This window comes from Orycteropus afer, unplaced genomic scaffold, assembly GCF_000298275.1.
Source record: "Orycteropus afer afer isolate SDZICR_OR568_19922 unplaced genomic scaffold, OryAfe1.0 scaffold00065, whole genome shotgun sequence".
Taxonomy (NCBI): Eukaryota; Metazoa; Chordata; class Mammalia; order Tubulidentata; family Orycteropodidae; genus Orycteropus; species Orycteropus afer.
The window spans coordinates 7,431,198-7,451,819 of NW_006921652.1; the positions used below are offsets into that span (position 1 = coordinate 7,431,198).

Consider the following 20,622-nt stretch of genomic DNA (forward strand, 5'->3'; position numbering starts at 1 on the left):
GAGTGGGGGCCGACTCGATGGCAAATAACAACAACAACAACAGGGGATATTTATGAAAGAGTATCATAGTGATTGAAAGCAAGGCTCTAGGTACAAATCCTGCCTCCACCACTTAGTATTTGAGGGGCCTTGAGCAGGTTTCTTACCTTCTCTGTAACTCAGTTTCCTTACCTGTGAAATGGCAATAACAGTATCTACCTCAAAGAGCTGTCAGAGGCTTAAATGAATTAATTATCTGTGACATATTTAGAACAGAGTCTAGCACATAGTAAGTGCTCAGAAAGTGTTAAGAATTACTATTCTTCTTCACTAGTCCAAGTAGTATTGAAAACTTCTCACTTCTCCAGTGCTGTTCCCTGCTAGGAAACTGCTTGACAGAGTGGAAAGCCATGGGAATTTTTAGTCAGACAGATTGGACGTCAAATTTCTGCTCTCTTACTTAACCTCTGTGAGTCCAAGTTCTTTCACCTGTAAATAAGTGGACAGTAATACTTAAAAGTGGTCCTTGTAGTGAAGAAATCGGAAACCATTGAGCAATGCCCTATACTTGGTGTATGCTCAATAAGTGTTGGGTTCCTTCCTTGCTTAACAGACATTTCCCTCCTTAATTTAAATAGAGTATCTCCAACCCTCTTACCCTAAGGAGACTCAAGTAGGGAAAGGTAATTTCAAACCCTTTCATAGCCCTTTAGTCTAGGAATAAAGTTAAGGTTTTTCAGGAATTACACTTTCTTCCCCCATTCAGACACAATGTGGAACTATTAGGAGTCCCTGGGTTAACGCATTTGACTAATAACCAAAAGGCTGGTGGTTTGAGTCTGCCCAGAGGTGCCTTGGAAGAAAGGCCTGGTGATCCACTTTTGAAAAATTAGACATTGTAAACCTTATGGAGCACAGCTGCACTGTGACACACAAGGGGTCACCATGAGTTGGAATTAGCGGCAATCAGTTGACCAGTTTATGGAGCTATTTAAAAGACAGGAACATGAATATAGACATCTTACATCCCAGAGAGAATGTGGTCCACAAACCACTTACATTTCCTACTGCCAGTTGCACCCTTTACCTAATGCCATACCCACTTCCCCTTTCTGTTCCCACTACCACCTTGAACAGAGTAAGCAAACACAGGCACTAGCCCATAGAAAACACTCTTGATTATCCTGGAAAGTGTAGATTCCTTGGGCTTTTATTTTCAGAGCTGACTGTGCCGTTTCCTTTGGCATAGTCGTGTGGGTGGTAGAGTTTGCTCTGGACACATTCCCCGCTTCATCTACGGTCCTTGCAGTAACCTACCCGGGTTTTTGGTAACCTACCCTCACCTTTTTCTGGCTTACATGAGTCATTTGCATCTCGATGTAAATGTGTCTGAGTTGCTGTATCTACCCCACCCCCCAACAGTCACATTTTAATATTCATTTCCAATGTACAGTGAAAAGTTTGTTCCTGCTAAGGCAATGGAAAACGTTCATAAGCAGATGGGAACCTTCGGAAGAGTCCTTCTCCTCAATCCTTGCAGTCTCACTTATCCTATGCTATGGTTGGCGCTTAAGGGGTAATACAAAGACTTCCTTTCTGATAGGCTTTTGGAGGACCGGTGGGGCAATATAGCATTATCTACAAAGATAAGAAAAAGACTGGTGAATATGACTACCAACAGCAAAATTCAAAATGACCTAATGCAACTAACAGGGTTTATGCCCTGAGATGCTCCTCCAACCTTGAGCCAAAACTAATTCCCTGAGGTCACCTTGTAGCTCAGAATAAATTGGCTCAAAAAAATAATGAGTATTGATTGTGATCTGGGTCATAAAACCAAATGTGTAAATTGTTGTGTGTAAAATGCATCTGTTTTGTAAACTTGCACCCACATCACAACAAAAAAATTCTTAAATAAATAATAATGTCTATTAGTGTAGTGCCCAAAGCACTTGACTGCTAACCAGAAGGCTGGTGGTTCAAACCCCTCAGCCACTCCTCAGAAAGAAGGTTGGGCAATCTACCTCCATAATGATACCACCTTGGAAACCCAAGGAGGGGTCGCTATGAGTACAGTCTGACTCAACGGCACATAACAACAAACAAACATTACCCGTAAGTACTGTGCTCCTTTGAAAAGTCATCTATATGAGACTAAATGGTAAACAATGACTTTAAAACAAAGCTGAGAACATAAGGCTGTGGAAAAATTAGATGAATGGAAAGGGAGCAACCAGAATAGAAATAATTAAATATTCATGCACTGTGAAGAATGCAATCAATTTCACTGAACAAATTGTGTAGAAAATGTTGAATGGGAACCTAAACTGCTGTGTAAACCTTCACCAAAAATACAATAAAATATTATTTAAAAAAAAAAAAAAAGTCTAACGCTGTTTCTTTGGATTTTAGGGAACAGATCCGTCAAGGCCTAGAAGAACTCCAGAAAGTCCTACCAGGAGGAGACACTTACATGCATGAAGGATTTGAAAGGGTAATTTTAAAACAGTTCTAAAACTCCAAATATAAACTGTGATATTGAAACATCAACATAGGAAAGGCTGATGAGATTAAGGGGCACATGTATAAAGGGACTGAATAACACCCAACACAACAGAGTAAAAAAAAAAAAAAAAAAATTCTATAAGCTTATACATGATAACTCTATCCAAAAGCACTGAAGAAATGAATTTCCTTCCTCCTTCCCTGACACTGAGAAGGGCTTGTTAGCTAATGTTTAGTGACACTCATAAATTATACCACGTGTAAGCCCCTCCATTCCCAAAGTGACATTTGCCTGCAAGGTGGCTTCTGTGGTTTAGACAGAATCTCAGTGACTTAAGCCTTCAGAAAAATAAGTCCCAAGCTATGAGAAATAAGTCACTGATCCACCTGCCCAAGTATATTAGTAAATGTAACAGTAACTTTAGACAGACCTCATCCATTAATACTTGAGTGAAGCCTGGGTGAATTATATAAATAATCAACTTGAGCCCTAGCTGCATCTCTAATACCAGATCCCACTGTCCATCATGGTATTTGGAATGGCCAACAGTGGCTATCTTCTGATGGTTCTTTCCTTTGTATTTTAGGCCAGTGAGCAGATTTATTATGAAAACAGTCAAGGTAAGACCATATTTAGAATTACCATTGTGAAATATTTAACTTGTTTTGTGTTTGTGCCTGCGAAAGTACCTCAGTAATTTGATGTTTCCAAAGACACATGTGACATTGTCTATAATCCTTGGACACATACTTCATCACAAAGAGAAAATGCATAGAAAGAAGGCAGATACCAGGTCAAATTCTACTGTCCTGCTGGTGCCAAGAAAAGTTATATGAAAGTAGTTTAGAGGTCTTTATGGCCACAGTCTATAATCCTCATGAACAGTCTTTCATGCTGAATTCATTAAATTAGTAATACTAAAGTCTTGTATTTTGTGTCAAATTTAATTTTCTTGTCCTTCTCTGAGCTCCAAACCTCTTCATAACTGTTATTGGCTATGATATCTTAAGATACCAGTTTGGTTTAAAACTTCATTCATTTAAATGAAATAAATGCATGAGATATGCTTAGTAGTATGTCTGCCACTTTGAAATAATAGCAATTATTAGTATAACTTTTATTGCTTTTACTTCAATATCTTTTATGGGTAACATTTCTTTATCTGAGGTAAATCTGTTAAAAAAGAGTAAGTATTACAGTGGAGCTTGGTGATGTAGTGCCTAAGGCACTTGACTGCTAACCAGAAGGCTGGTGGTTCAAACCCACCAGCCACTCCTCGGAAGAAAGATTGGTTAGTCTATTTCTGTAGTGATACTGCCTCAGAAACCCAAGGAGGGGTTGCTCTGAGTGGGATCCAACTTGATGGCAGTGAGGTTTTTCTGTTTTTGTTTTTAGTATTACAGTGGGGATTTTTCTTCCAGGCCTATAGAGTTTTCTACTTCCTTTTTCATCCTAAAAGGCAATAAATAAGAACAAACCCAGTAATAACACCAACACTTGCTAACATATATCACCATCAACAACATGACTAGAAGTCTGAAAAATCACTCAAAGAATTCTAATACATCTTGCCAGCTGCTGTGACACTTTCAAGGAGCCTTGATTGTACAGTGGTTAAAAGTTCAGCTACTAACCAAAAGGTCAGCAGTTCAAGCCCTCCAGCTGCTCCACGGGTAAAAGATGAGGCAGGCAGTCTGTTTCCATAAAGACTGCAGCCTTCAAAACCCTACTCTGTCCTTTATGGCTGCTATGAGTTGCAATCAACTCAATGGCAACAAGTTTTTTGGTATAATAAATCATGATTGCCATTACTCTCCGCCAAACTGTCTTCAAAGGGTGGTATGTGTGGTCAGCTATAATACGTGGGAGGGATGAGTGACCAACTCATGTGGCAGTTGGCTCTAAGACCTTAGCAATAGTCACGTGGCCTGTTACTAGATGTAATCACACTTGATTCACTGGAGCTCTTCTCAGCTAAAGGAGCCCGGATGGCACAAGGATTAAGCCCTGACTGCTAACTGTAAGTTGGTAGTTCAAACCCAGCCAGGGCTCTGCAGGAGAAAGACCTGGTGATGTGCTCTGTAAAGAACACAGCCAAGAAAACCCTATGGATCAGTTCTACTCTGAGACATGGGGTTGCTCTAAATCGAAAATTGACTCCATGGCACCTCATAACAACTCCCAGCTGGCAGTTCACTATTTTGGGCCATTTTTTGAGATGATGCTGAGAAACTTAGAAGGAAAACCTATTCCCTCTAAAGGCTTTTCCTCTACAAGCAGTATTCTTCATGATGTAGTTGCTTGCAGTCCTAGAAGAAAAGTTGCTGATTCTTACCATATTGATGACCTGGGGTGGTGGAGCTTGTAAGAGATGGACTCTGGCAAGATGGACTGATTGCTTTGTGTTGTGTTGAGCAGGATACAGGACAGCCAGTGTCATCATTGCTTTGACTGATGGAGAACTCCATGAAGATCTCTTTTTCTATTCAGAGAGGGAGGTAAGCCACAGCCTGGCCTGTGTCCAAACACCAACATAGAAAGAGGACTTCTCCCTTCTTATCTGGCCTGTAGTCTTTCTTCTCTGCCAAAATAATAGATATTCTTTGTAAAAATGTCAGGATAAAATTATGTCCGATATGTAAAAAGAGATCCCTGGGTAGTATTGATGGTTTGCACTCTAGTACTAATCTAAAAATTGGCAGTTCAAACCCACCCAGTGGCACCATGGAAGGCAGGCCTGGTGATCTGCTTCCATAAAGATTACAGCCTCAAAAATCCTGTGGAGCAGTTCTACTCTGCAACATGTGGGGTCATCATGAGTCAGAACTGACTCAATGGCAATGGGTTTGTTTTTTTGTTCTAGACGTTTTTTTTTTCTAGACATTTTTTTTTAATTTACTCATTAACTAAATGTTTGTGTCTTCTACATACTATTTTTATTTTCCTTTCAAAATACTTACCTATTTTGTATTTTGAAGGATAAAAAGTATCTATCATACTTTGATTGAAGGTATATTACATTTTTCTAGGAGCTTTGAAACACCACATATCACTTTTAAACAAACAAAAAACATTGATACCATTTTTTGTTTTCCCTCATAATTTCTGCTAAAATAGAAAGAGGAGGAAGAATTATTTGGAATATGTAAGAGTCAATCATGTGACAATCTATTAATCACTGAGATTCCTACTCTTAAGAACCAAAGTTGACAGTAATTGGTAGCAAAGTTAGTGCTAATCTGTCCTTCAATATTTCCTTTTTTCCTTTTCTCTATGTTCTCAAGAAGTACTCCTTAAAGCAAGTGAAAGAATATTCTAAATTAAGTTTTCAGTTTATATAAAAATATTCCTGAAAAGAGGTTTACTCAGGAATTGAAAATAATGTTTACATTTAGAAAATCTTTTCAAGTTTTAAATTTTGAACTATATGTATAATCGACCCGAGACCATAATGTATTTAAGCCTTATTAATGACAAAGGAGGACCTCTGGTGACGTAGTGCTTGATTACTAACCAGAAGGCTGGCGGTTCAAACCCACCAGCCACTCCTCGGAAGGAAGGTTGGGCAATCTATTTCCGTAGTGATACTGCCTTGGAAACCCAAGGAAGCATCGCTAGGAGTCGGGTCCAACTCGATGACAAATAACAACAACAATGGCAAAGGAATTAGCCCTGGTGATGTAATGGTTAAGCTCTCAGCTGCTACCCAAAAGGTCAGAAGTTCAAACCCACCAGCCATTCCGCAGGAGAAAAGACCTGGCAATCTGCTCCCATAAAGATTATAGCCTAGGAAACCCTAGGAGGAAGTTCTACTCTGTCACATGGGGTTGCAGAGAGTCAGAATCAACTCAATGGCACCTAACAACAACAACAGTGACAAAGGCTCATTCAAGCCAAGATAGAAGAAAGATAATACGGAAAAAGACAGGCACAAGGGAGGGAAATGTTGGACACTGAGGCAGGAGTCATTTGCCTTAAGCTCTTGACTACCACTATTCAATTTAAATTCTAGCTCCTTCAGCAAGCACGAAGCATATATTCGTTCATTCATTTAGTGTTAACTGAGGATTTGGCAAGTGCCAAGCACTATACTAGAACCTACAGATACAGAGAGAAGTAAGACAGTAGTTGTCCCATAGGTCTTACCCCATAATAGTGCTCAACTTTGAGAGGCCTCTGCTGGCAAAGGGCATGGGGACATTATGCAGGTAGACACATTATTCCTTCCCCTGACTTGTGCAAAAATAAGTCACAAACAGGGAAGCACACAAATAATTATGGCATGTACTCACTGAACATTTGGAAAGTAATAAGTTTCTATATTCTAAAATTGAAAATATCTGATGGGAATGCCAAGTGGCTTATTTAGACACTAAATAACAGTCAAATAAAGCAAAATCCCTAATAAGGAAAATACTGAAGATAAAATGAATGATGGATATAAAAGGCTTAAAATAGGGTTTAATAGAAAGGAATTTTAGGTATGGCACATACGAACTTGGGAAAATATTCAGAGTGCCAGTGCCAATAGAAGGAGGCTTTTTGAAAAAGAAAGATTGACCATAATATATAAAGAAAATGAACTGTTCCATACTTGATAATTCCAGATAAAGCCCAACTGGAAGAGAAAGGTCACAGAAGTTGTTGAAGATAAGGTTGGGACTAGACTGCTTATTTTATCCTGAAAGGAACAGGGAATATTTTCGACATGAAGGAAAAAAGACATGTTTTTATAACTTCCAAAATTCCGTGGGTTTGAGTGCTAAGACAAGAAAATAAAGAACATAATTCAAATCCGTATACATATACTGAGCACTTACTGTTATGTTTACTATCAAATTATTTATTGTGCATCTACTATATATGATGGGACCTCTGGTGGTGCAGTGCTTAAGGCACTTGACTGCTAACCAGAAGGCTGGCAGTTCAAACCCACCAGCCACTCCTCAGAAGGAAGGTTGGGCAATCTACTTCAGTAGTGATACTGCCTCGGAAACCCAAGAAGGGGTCGCTATGAGTCAAGTACAACTCAACAGCAGTGAATCTGGTTACTATATATGACAAGGATTTCTACCTTTTATTTTTCTTTTCTGAAACACTGAAGAACCTGGAAATCAGAGCCTTTAATAAATCAAATATTAAAGTCAAACCAAAACTTGAATGTTATGCAGTATATTGCTTTCTCTATAGCTTAATTCTAGAGAAGGTCATTGGTTCACCTTTTTGAATATGGACCACAATTCCTATACCATTAAACCAATAACTATACGTTCTATGAAGTGAAATTAATGCTTAAGCTGGAAAGAGCTATCAATAGATGATCAGTAGATACAACAATTTGAGAAGACAGCTTTTGAGGGAGCGGAGTGTACCTGACACTAACAATTTAAAGCCTACATTGAGGTCATTGAGAAGGGGCAGTGAGTTTTCTGAAAATGAAGACATTCTGATAGAAAGGTATATGGTAAGAATAAAAAATGAAAAAGCTACAATACACTGTGCATAGAGCTAAACACTTTATATAAATTATTTCATTTAATCCTCAGAGCAGCATCTACAGATGTACAGATGAAAAAAATCCAGGCTTCAAATCGGATGAGTAACTTGCGCAAAACTGAATAACTAGTAAGCCTGCATTCTTAGCCATTTATCATTCACAGTGTTTCTCTCTTGGATGTAGAAATAAAATTCCCCAATGAGGAAAATCCAGCCTAAAGTACCTTGGAGCTCAGGTATCTGTTACTAGAGGATATCTAGCATGAGTTTAGACAACATACGGCCATAAACCACTCATTGGGAACCTTATTGTAGTATAGCTCCCAGGATCCCAGGAACACTATCATGAGTGTTGGTTACATGTTTCTCAGCAGAAGAAGTGTATGAAATCTTGGTTTGTTTTGCTCAAACTTCCAAAATTCATAGCCTCAAAGTTCTCAAGCATCATGAACAGGAAAAAATATTGAAAAGGAAAATTCTCCAGATGGTTTTGAAATCCAGAAAGACCATTTTTGGATTTGAGTTTGAATGATTGTTCAGAAAATACGGAGGAACAAGACAGTAATATAGCATGCCTGTTGAAGTCTATGATCAACTTATGAAATTCCCTCTGTTGGAACTGAAATTTATCCCACTGGGATGGAAAAGACCCTTTCACAAAGGGTAATGCTGTTCATGAGCATCTATAGTGGTCAGGGCTGTGAGTGAGGAACTCTGATAACATTATCTCATTTAATCCTCAAAACACTTTACAGAGCAAAGCCAAAAATCAGACTCAGGTATATCAGGTTCTAAAGGCCACAGTCTTTTTGTCATACCATGCTGACATTCCAAAGGAAAAAAGGCATGTCGCTAAAAATTCATTAGAGGAAGAAAAAGAGCAATTTTTCCCAAAAATATTTAAAAAGACTTCTCTTGGCCAATAGTTTCCCATTCCCTTCTTGGCTTTTCAAAGCCCTTTGTCAAGACTCTACTTCTGTGGATCTTTCTCAACACCTCCCATTGAACTAATCACTCATGTTCTCCATGCCTTACATTAGAATATGATGTTCCCTGGAGTATGAGCTCCTGGAGAACAAAAACTGTCCTTTCTTCATGGTACCTGGCAATTGGTGGATACTCAATAAATACTTGGTTGATGAAGTTAATCTGGAAAATCTAAGAGGAGTATATTTTCTCTCTGCTTCTCTAACTTTTTTTCTTTTCTTGATGCAGGCTAATAGGTCTCGAGATCTTGGTGCAATTGTTTACTGTGTGGGAGTGAAAGATTTCAATGAAACACAGGTATGAGCTTGGGTTTCCTCATATTTGGGAGCATACTGAGCTGGTGAATGGTAGAAAAAATGTTTACCAGTGCAGAAAGTGCATCAGCAACATAAATACCCTTTATATTGGTTATTTTTCCAGAAATTCTAAGCAGGGAGGAGTTACTGTGTGTGTAAGGGATGTGAAGTCATCTACTGATGAGCTTGTGGTCTTCAGCCCAGACCACCCAGGCAGCATCTTTCTTGGTAGATCTTAAATTGCCACAGGATTCAAAACAGAAATGAACTAGCTTGATTGTTGTTTTGTTTTTTGTCTTTGTCATTTTATTTAACAAATCTTGACTTTTTGCATTTTCAGTGTAAAGAAATTAAAAATAATTGGACAGCTGGGCATCAACCAAAATAATATTCCTCAAGTTGGTTCATAATTTTTTATTTGATTTAATGATGAGAAAATGTTCCCATTCCCTCCTTGGCTTTTCAAGCCAAGTGAATATATCAAGTTTGTGATATATTGTCAAGTGAATAAAATAGGGTCACAAAACAGAGGGATATGTATGAGCCCATTTTAAAAATAAGTGTGTATCTTTACATAAATAGTATGAAGGACTGTGTATTGTATCATATTGTAGCAAAGAAGGAAGGATGGATGGATGATGAGATAGAATTATGAGTAATCTTTTTTTCCTTTTGGTTTTCTTAATTTAACTTTCTTGGGTTTTCTGAAGTTTTCACAATGAGTAAGTGTTATTTTGCAATTAGTAAAAGCGATAAAAGGTATTTGTTTGAAACCATACTCTGGCATTGACAATGACTATGGAAATCACAGAACTATGTGAGACTAGGAATAGAAAAGATCACAGTTTGACTTCTCCTTTCCCTCAGTTCAGTGTTCTACAAAGCAGGACCAGGCAATCCAATTACAAAAGTCCTTTTCTGAATGAGCAGTTTGAGTGAAAGTTAGAGTACTCATTCATTGATCCTCCCCAACAAGAAGTCCAAAATTTATATTTTAAAACTGCTCCAAAAGGAACCTTGAATATATTTGATTTGAATAGAGTCATTAACAGTAATTTGGGTGAATGGGAGAAAAATGAGCCAACAGCTTTCCCTCAGATCCATAAATACATCAACCCAGGCCATATTTTCATCTTGCTGGGCAATTTTACCTGTTTCTCCCTGAGAAAAGTATTAAAACAAATGTAAAAGCTGGAGCCGATTCTTCAAAGCCTGCTCCAAAGCAGCCCCGGTTAGCTCATTATTGATGAAGGTTTTTCAGTGAGGTCCCAGAGCCCACTGAAGACCTCACATTCCTCTGGGTTCTAAAAGTAGATGGAGCCCCTGCACTCAAATGGCCTTGCTAGGGTCTCCGTGTTCCAGCCTGACACATCTCCATGTGCTTGTGTTTGCTGTGTTCTCAGCTGGCCCGAATTGCGGACAGTAAGGATCACGTGTTTCCTGTGAATGACGGTTTTCAGGCTCTGCAAGGCATCATACATTCAGTGAGTAGAGCACTTCCCCAGCACTTGGACACTCAAGCACTTTTTGCTCTTTGTTCTGCTGTGAATCTCCCAATTCCTTCTCTCCAAGGCTGGTGTTCTTCTGCTAGAGAGAACATTCCTTCTTATATCCTGATGCGTGCCACTTATCACTCCTGCTTTCTACACATGCCCTTTTTCATCATTCTCAGGTGCCAGTTCTACTGCACAATGGAATTAACAATCAAAAGGAGACCTGCTTTTAGAGGAAGCCACATGTTAGGCAGACCCCACAGTTGGGACCTGTCATCACAGAGAGGCTATGGCTGATGGCTTATACTTGATCCTTGAATTTCCAAACTTTCTCAGCAGTAAGTGGGGATTCCAGCCACAACCTTTGCAGGCTGAACCTGAGTCACCTGGCCATTGAAGACACTTTAAACCAGTGATTCTCTGTCCTGGATGCCTTTAAAAAAAAAAAAACAACTGCTTTTAAGAAACTCTAATATCTGGCCTTTGGTATGGAGTACAGCTTGGTCTTTAGAATTTTTTTTTAAATCTCCTCTGGGTGATCCAACCAAGGATGAGAACCACTGCATTCAAATGTTCTCCAGGGTTTCCACAATCAATAGCCCTCCTCACCATCCTCAGCTGGGTTGAATGGAACAATTCTTCACACACAAATCGTTTTCAACAGCCTTTTTTCCTGTGCATTGAATATGACACTTCTCCATCTTCCATACACAGGCCAGTCCTTTGGTTCAGCTGGTGTATTGGATGGTGCTAATCTTCAAAGCACCAGCTGCCAGGCTGGTCTGTGTGTTGGCAGCTAGCAGTGTTGAAATCTAGAAGCTCTGCAGTCTCCACCTTTAAGTTTTGTGACCAGGCAGATAGCCAGCAGTTTCTCCAATGGAAGCTCACCAGGCTTCATACTTAGGGTCCAGAATGGAAGTCCAGAGCTCAGAAGACTGTCCTCTTAAGATGTCATGGGGGTCTTTTTCCAGGAGTAGCCAGCCAGATACTCAGGATCTGCCCAGTTGCCCCAAGCCAACTCCAGTTGGCTGTGCTTCATGTCCCCTCCTCCTCCAAGGTTTACTAGGAACTCCAGGAGAGTGAGAAGGAAAAACTTTAGAGCTGATCAACACAGAGTTTAAGTCCTGGCCCAACCTCTTACCACTCACAGATCAATGAACAAGTTATTTCACTATATCTTTGTAAAAATGGACTCATAAGACTTATATCATAGACTTGTTTGAGGATTATATGAGGTAACACTGGAGAAAATATCTACTATTTTTACCAGGCACATAGTAAATATTCAAGGCATATGAAGTATCTTCCCTTCTCTCTCACTTTCCTATCACATGAAGGACATTATTTCTCTACCCCATACACCCACATACCCTGAATTTCCAAACTGAATATGCATAAAAATCATCTAGAATCTACAATATTTTCTTGTCTACAATAATGTTATCGTCTACAATACCAATTCCTAGGCCTTACCCCCTAGAGATTCTATTGCAGTCACTTTGAGATATGGCACAGGGGTATGAATATTTTCAATCTGTGCTTTTTTTCATAAGTGTCCCAAGTATACTTTTAGAACATTGATATGTATGACCTTACCTTAAATTTTCAGAATCATGAAAAATAATTTCCCTTCAGGTGGGGAATTCCTACCTTAAATATGTACAGATGACACTTGTCTTATTTAAAATGTTTTTATTTGCAAAGAACAGAAACCCATTCAAACTACCATAAGCAGAAAGTGGAAATTATTGGAAGGGTAGAGAAGTATCAATCCCAACTATGAGTTCCTAGGTGAAGGATCCCATTAAATCATTTGTGACATCATCATGGCATACCTGGAAATATAAACAAGAACTACAATAACCATACAAAGCAACACCAAGATTTGCAACACATGATTAGCAAACATATTTGGGTCTCGTCATGGATCCTTTAGAGGCTCAGAGGTGGATTATTCTGGGCTGGAGCCTTCATGAGGGGGTGGGTCAGACCTGAATCCCTGAAAGATGAGATAAGAGTGGTGAGTAGCACCAAAGGGGAGATGACATGACCTCAGCCTAAAAGTTCAAAAAGAGGAAAGCATATTTATGGGACAGTAATAATAATAGCCATCTATATAGGGATATCATTGCTGATGTTAGTTGAATGTTGGCTGAAAGCAGAGAATACCAGTACCTGTGTTTATTGACTATGCAAAAGCCTTTGACTATATGGATCAAATGCTGTAGATAATATTTTAAAAAGTGGGAATTCCAGAACACTCAATTGTGCTCATGAGAAACCTGTACAGAGAACAAGAGGCGGTTGTTTGAACAGAACAACAGGATACTGCATGTTTTAAAATCAGGAAGGGTGTGTGTGAGCATTCTATCTTTTTAGCATCTTATTCAATCTGGAGCTCTGGTAGCATAGTGGCTAAAGCACTTGACTGCTAACCAGAAGGCTGGCAGTTCAAACCCACCAGCCACTCCTCGGAAGGAAGGTTGGGCAATCCTACTTCCATAGTGATACTGCCTCGGAAACCCAAGGAGGGGTCGCTATGAGTCGGGGCCGACTCAACGGCACATAACAACAACAACAACAACAACAAATTCAATCTGTATGCTGAGCAAATAATCCAAGAAAGTGGACTATATGAAAAAGAACATGGCATCAGTATTGGAGAAACACTCACTAACAACCTGTAATATGCAGATGATACAACCTGGCTTGCTGGAAGTGAAAAGGACTTGAAGTACTTACTAATGAAGATCAAAGACTCACGAATATATAGAGGTTTGCCAGAGGATAGTTCTACGTATATATTTATATGTGCGGCATATATAGCCGTGAATATAGTAAATCATATGGGGGCAAAGTTATGAAAACTTCTTAACCATAACCAAACACCTCAAGGGAATGAGTCTCGGGGCTTGGGGTCTCAGGACCATAGTGTCAGGGGACGTCAAGTTCAACTGGCATAATATAGTCTACAAAGACAGTGTTCTACATCTTACTTTGGGAAGTTACCTTATGGGGATATCAATCAAAGTCACAAAACAAAATGTGTATGAATTGTTGAGTGAAAACCAATTTACTTTGTAAGCTTTCACCCAAATCATAATAAAAAGTTACTTAATTAAAAAAAAAAAAGCACTACAATCTTCGGTATAGATTATACTTCAACATAAGGAAAACAAAAATTCTCACAACTGATCCAGTAAGCAACATTATGGTAAGGGGAGAAAAGCCATGCCCTAAGATGGCTCTTTAAGTGTTATACAGCAGAAACGTCACTTTGAAGACTAAAGTTCTCACCCAAGCATGGTCTTTTCAATATCTTACATGCATGCAAAAGCTGGACAATGAATAAGGAAGACTGATGAAGAATTGATGCATTTGAATTATAGTGTTGGTGAAGAATATTGTATGTACCATGGACTGCCAGTAGAACAAACAGATCTGTCTTGGAAGAAGTACAGCCAGAATGCTCCTTATAAGCAGGATGGCAAGACTTTGTCTCACATACTTTGGACATGTTATCACTTGGAATGAGTCAGTGGAGAAGGACATCAAATAGTGAGTCAGTGAAAAAGAGGAAGACCCTTAATGAGATGAATTGACACAGTGGCTATGACAGTGGGCTCAAACACAGCAACAGTTGTGAGGATGATGCAAGACCAGGCAATATTTCATTTTGTTGTACTTAGGGTAGCTGTGAATCAGAACTGATTCGATGGCAGCTAACAACAGCATCTATCTAATGAGTAAGTTAGTAACTTAGAGCCATGTCCCTAACATCATTCAAGAGTTGATTTCTGGACAAATAGTTAGAATCTTTTTCTCTGCATAAATCAGTGTTGTCCTTAAATATTTCAGCCTTAGCAACTCACTCAAGCTCAACATGAACCCGGATGTTGTTAAAACTTCTTCCTTCAAGTGGAAATAACACCAAAGACATATAAGAAAGTTTAGCTAAACAGTTCCCTGAAAAGGGAGAGAAAAAAAATTAAAATGAGACTTCAGTTTCCAAACTAGCTTAATGATAACATTCTTGTGAACTTTTATCTGGGAGTTATGTTCGTGGTTTAGACTTCTCCAGTACTTGAAGCCCATGTTTATGGCAGTTGTTAATTCATTTGCTTGGACAGTGAAACAGGGGCAAGCACAGCAAGGCTTATCTTTCTCAAATCAGACAGAAATAATTATGACCTAAAAGCTGGCTCATTATTTTAAGATGCTGAAAAGAAAGCTCTTGCTTTTTCCCCCATCTCAAATATCTATTCCAGCTTGTTCCCATGGACATTGTTTTGTGACTGATTATTTTCTCATAAAAAAATAGAACTGGGCTTAATTATTCAAAGTAGGACTGCAATGTAACTTTTAATAAGTTCAAATGGTTCATAAAGATCTCTGCTCACAGTGACCTTATTTTTAAACCCATAATCAAGATGCAAGCTTTAATATTTATTCATCCATCAAATATACACTGAAAACCTTTTATGGTAGACTCTGACCATTCAGTTATGAGTAAAGTAGAGATCCTGTCCTGGTGGCAATTACAATCTAGTGAGAGACACATTAAAAAAGTAAGTAAGCACATAATTATATAATTAAAATTTTAATAAATGGTATAAAAGAAACAACATACTACTGAGATTAAGAGTAACCAACCAAACCAAACTCACTGCCGTCGAGTCAATTGCAACTCATAGCAACTCCTCCTTGGGTTTCCAAGGCAGTCTCATTATGGAAGTAGATTGCCCAACCTTCCTTCCAAGGAGTGGCTGGTGGATTTGAACCACCAGCCTTCTGGTTAGTAGTCAAGTGCCTTAGGCACTATGCCACCAGAGCTCCTCGAGATTAAGACTAAAGTGGTTGACAAAGAACCTAGAGACTCCTTTGAGGAGATGACCTGAAGGATGAAATGGAGCCATCCATTGTAAGAGGACAGAGACAATGCTCCTGGCAGAACCCTGCCCTAAGATGGCTCATTGGAGAAAATGAAAGAAGAGCAGTTCTTGAAGCTAATAATGGCAGAAGATGTAAGGAAGAATCAGGGGCTAAATCACACAAAGCCTGTTTACTCTAAGGACAATACCAAAAAAGCCAAACTCACTGCCATCAAGTCTCTTCAACTCATAGTGACCCCTCCTTGGGTTTCCAAGGCGGTATCTCTACAGAAGTAGATTGCCAATCTTCCTTCCAAGAAGTGGCTGGTAGGTTTCATCCACCAGCCTTCTGGTTAACAGTCAAATGCCTTATGCACTATGCCACCAGAGCTCCTGATACAAAGTCTGACAATAGACCAGTCCTACCAAAAATTGTGACTCTCCAGAAATCTAAAAATCATGGCAAAATAAATAAAACTCTTTGAAGCATGAGCTCTAGAGACATGGATCTTCAAAGCCCATGCTTTTTCCTTCCTCCATTCCCTAGAGGAGATAAAAATAATAAAAACTACCATTCAGTGAGTTCTGACTGTGGTGCCAGACACTGTGTAGATCATTCTACATACATCATCTCATTAAAACCTTAGAACCACCATTTGATGTAGATATTACTGCCTCTCTTACAGAAGTACATACTGAGAGTCAGAGAGATTAGCCAACTCATTCAAGCCGGCATAGCACAGTGAGCAGTGATCCAAAAGTCCCATATCTATCTCTAATGCCAATGATATGAATGACCTACAGTGCTCTATGGGATGATGTGTATAGGCCAGGAAGTGAGAAGACACTTCAGAGGGGAAGACACTGAGGATCAAAAATGTGAAATGGTTTGGCATGGTTCACACAGCAGAAGCAAGACTGGAACTGCATGGCCTGACCTGAGGGACAGTGGGTGGGTGAAAGAGCTCTTTTCTTTTTGCTCCTAGGTGGCAAGAACCTCTGAAAATCTCAATCTACTCTACAAATGGAGTTCCATCATCATGGGAAGCTAGCCACTTGAAAAAAACTAAAAGGAGCCTCTTTCCTTCCATACTTGCTCAGGAATCTACCTCCAAGGACCATGATAGTATTCCTACTCTCACTTGCAACATATAGTTGATAAAATTATAAGAAAAACTTTGGATGGATAGAATATTGTAGCCCTTTAAGCCAGTAAAACAGTAAGGAAGGAAATACCTCTTTGCCTTTTGTTATTGTGGCTTCTTTGGGAATTTCCACTGACCACAACTTGTGACTTTAGTGCCAGCCCTCAAGTGAAAATATGAAGCAAAAGTCCAGCCAGGCTCCTAGGTCTTTGTTTGCCTTTTTAAAAGTGCTGCAGGCAGTGAAACCGGAACCTGCATGAAAGGCGGGTTCAGACAACACTGAAATGGGTCTACAACTTTGAGTCTCAAGCCTGGCCTGGCTACCATGACTCAAACTCCTCTGCCCAGCTGTCCCTACTTGGTGTGCAGTTGAGGATAGGGCCTGGAGCCAGACACACTGTCTATGAGGCAGAGGAACCCCGTGGCTGGCAGCAAAACCTCTCCATCTAGGAGCACTTCCCTAGAGTAAATATTTAAGCCTGTGTTGGATTTTCTATTAATGTGAGGGTGAGTCAGGGCATAGAACTTTCAGCATATTTGATCAACAGTAAACAAGTATTGAGCAAACAACTATATTTGTAAGGATTTCTCGCAACCTTTGGCATGAACATCCGTGTTATTAGGGAAGCTGTAAGAACAATTAAACTAGGAATAAACCTATTCCATGGTGTATATGAATTTATTTTATTTGTGGAAACCAGATCCTGTGCTCCTTTCTCGTTTTCAGTCTTGGAAAGACAGAAGACATGTACCCCATAGTCTGGCCTGTTGTTGTTGTTGTTGTTGTTTGCTGTCGAGTTGGCCCCGACTCATAGCGACCCCTCCTTGGGTTTCTGAGGCAGTATCACTATGGAAGTAGGATTGCCCAACCTTCCTTCCAAGGAGTGGTGGTGGGTAGTCTGGCCTAGCCCCTACCAAAACTATGACAAAAGGCAAAGCCTCTGTTCCAGCCTTTCCTTCCTGCCTACTCCTTCAAGACCCTACTAGGAACTGCCAAGGGTTTCCCTCCAATCAAAATCTGCAATGTAGTCCCCTCATCATGGACAATTGCTGGCTTATTGAACTAATAATCCTTTTTCTAGAGCTAGTAGATGGAGCAGTATAGTTTAGCAATAGCACCCATTCTCTTAAATCAGGCTTGTGATTGAAGGAAACCCCCTTTTCTTCCTTTGTCCCATCTGAATCCTGTCCAACCTCAAGGTCCAGCTCAGTCTTTTCTTTTCCATGGAATTTGCCCAGATCTCTCATCCACAATTAACTCTCACTGCTTTGAACTCCAGTGGCACTAATTGTTGGAACCACTCCCTTGGCACTTGGGTATTTTTTGTGCTATATGCTGCTCCTCCCAGCTATATGTTCAGTAGCACAAACACAGTGTCTCATTCCTCATATTTCTCATGGTGCCCAGCATCATGTTTTGCATATTTACTAATTATGAAGTGGCCAAGAGGACTGTATAGCATTCATAATCCATGGAAGATCTACACTGCAAAAGTGGGCAGTTTTGTAGCTCTGTTTCATAAAATCCCTTTGGTCCTTCCTCCACTCTCTAGTCCAAGATTGCATCTATAAAAGATGGCATTTTTTGCTTCATTCACATTAGCAGATCTGGATATGAAGCATAAATAGAATCAATTGTAGTTTCTGTATTGAGCAGAATATCTTTAATAAAAATATTGTTTGCCTCGGCAATCATTCATTGGACTCAGACTGGGCAGACATCCAGACCAGGCATCTCATCTGAGCTATTATTTCTTTTCAGTTTATTAAAAGGCCCAAATGTAATAATAATCCCCATAGCCTTAAGAGCCTACAAAGATGGCAGAGGAGTGTATTGAGTTGATCCTCTGCTCCCCCCAGTCCCTTGCTAGGGCCCCCTCCTATACCTAGCAGTCTAGTAGGACCCATTGTAAAAGCCTAGCAACAGCAGAACTTCGAGCAAAATCCAAGAGAGGCTGCAGGAGTTGGCCTGTGAGGAAAGACCACTCACTTCGCCAACAGGCAGGAGGTCTACAAGCTCATCTTACTAAATAAACCCCATTTTGGAGTTCACAGCTATCTGAGCTTTCCTTCTGAAAACAGGAGGGCAAAGTATTTTAGTATTGGGGGGAGGGGGAAAGGAAGTTCCTCACTTTCAGAACTATGTTTGTCCTGTGCTCTTTCGGAGCAGAGGCCCCTTGAATGAAAAACCAACAGATAGAAGGGTAACATTCATTTTCACGAGCTGGGTGACCCCTCTCAGAAAAAAACTTTTGCGTGATTTGAACACAAGCTTTATTGTTTAAAAGTCAGTAAAACCCTCAGAAATGTGTTGTCTTGAGTGTTGAGTATTTCTTTGAAATACCATATAAGTATTCATGAAATTATAGTTGAATTCCAGAAAGATGTGTATAATATTAATTTCTTACTTTAAATTCTGATTTTGTAGACTGAGATTCATCTACAGTGACATCCATTGTTAATAGCAGGCATGCTTATTGGTTTTCAGTGTAGAGTGGAATTTAGTTGGGAAAGGGGATTCTTTTTAAATATCATATAATAAATTGGAGATTAAATTCTTTCACTATTCATTTGTGAATTTTGGGGTGACATTTACAGTACTGAAAGCATGGGTGAGCCAGTTGTATGACCCACACTGCCTGGCTGTTTCTAAAGTAATGGTTCCCGGGCTCATACATCTTGCTCTCTGCCATCAGCTGTTAACGGTGTATGTAGCACTTTCATGGATGCCTGAGCCCACCTCCTAAATACAAACCTCTGAATACTTTTCTCAAGCAAAGTGGTCAAAGCCTTTTACAAAGCAAATAAACCTAGATTTGGGGAGGGAAAAGTGATATAACTAAGACATTATTGTTTTAAAAGATATGCCAGCTTAAAAAAAAGAGGGGGGTGTTGTTCATTGCCATTGAGTAGGCATTTATGTAGTTCTTCATGGGTTTCAAATGTGCTTTTCTATCTGGTTTCTCTTTGAAATCTGTCCAAAAGTTGGCAGGAAAGAATTATTCACCTGGATCAGGTTTTCCAGTATAAATGATTAAACACAAGACTAGTGGTGGCTGATGCGAGTACAAGGATGTATGAGGCTCAGTTCTTGCCCAAGAATAGTAAAAGTAGTAGCAGCAGTAATAGTAGGAGTAGTAACTCCTACTAGTAATAATAACAGCTACCATTGTTTGAACACTGAATACATGTCAGACAGTCTCTCATAAGTGCTTCCTGCTAAGGCCTTTCTGAATGTATTCCCTGGTACCTTATTTGTAGTGAAGGGCACATTCTGATTTAAAGATGTCTGGAACTTGAAGTAGGCTGGTCCAACAGTGATTAACTATCTTTTGACCTGTCTGTTGTTGTTGTTATGTGCCGTCGAGTCAGCCCTGACTCATAGCAACCCCTCCTTGGGTTTCCGAGGCAGTATCACTACGGAAGTAGGATTGCCCAACCTTCCTTCTGAGGAGTGGCTGATGGGTTTGAACAGCCAGCCATCTGGTGAGCAGTCAAGTGCCTTAGCCACTATGCTACCAGAGCTCCTCTGTCTAAAAGGCAAAATCTTATTGCTCTGTCTGTATATGTGAACATTATGTCATTTGATCAATAAAAAATCCTTTGAAGTCAGTGTTTTTATTATCCCCATTTCATAGAAAAGAAAACTGAGATTCAGAGGTTTAAGAACTTGTCCTAGTCCACACAGCCAGTAAGTGATGGGGCTTAGATTTGCATACAAATCCACTCATAGTCCAAATCTGTCTCCAGAATCACTTGAGAGTAATAACTACTATCTGTTGAAGACTTAGCAAGTTCCAGGCACTCTGCCATGGGCTCTGTCTCACTTAGGCTTCCCAACACACAACT

The 20,622-nt window shown here is 39.6% G+C and overlaps 1 protein-coding gene across 1 annotated transcript in view; it reads left to right on the forward strand.

The window, feature by feature from the left end:
• Window positions 1–20,622, forward strand: part of ANTXR1 (ANTXR cell adhesion molecule 1) — a 315,149-nt gene that overhangs the window by 62,990 nt on the left and 231,537 nt on the right. Inside the window, 5 exon segments of the mRNA XM_007940140.2 lie at window positions 2,392–2,473; window positions 3,072–3,105; window positions 4,904–4,983; window positions 9,197–9,265; window positions 10,668–10,748. Of these exon segments, the coding sequence (XP_007938331.2) occupies window positions 2,392–2,473; window positions 3,072–3,105; window positions 4,904–4,983; window positions 9,197–9,265; window positions 10,668–10,748 (346 nt within the window).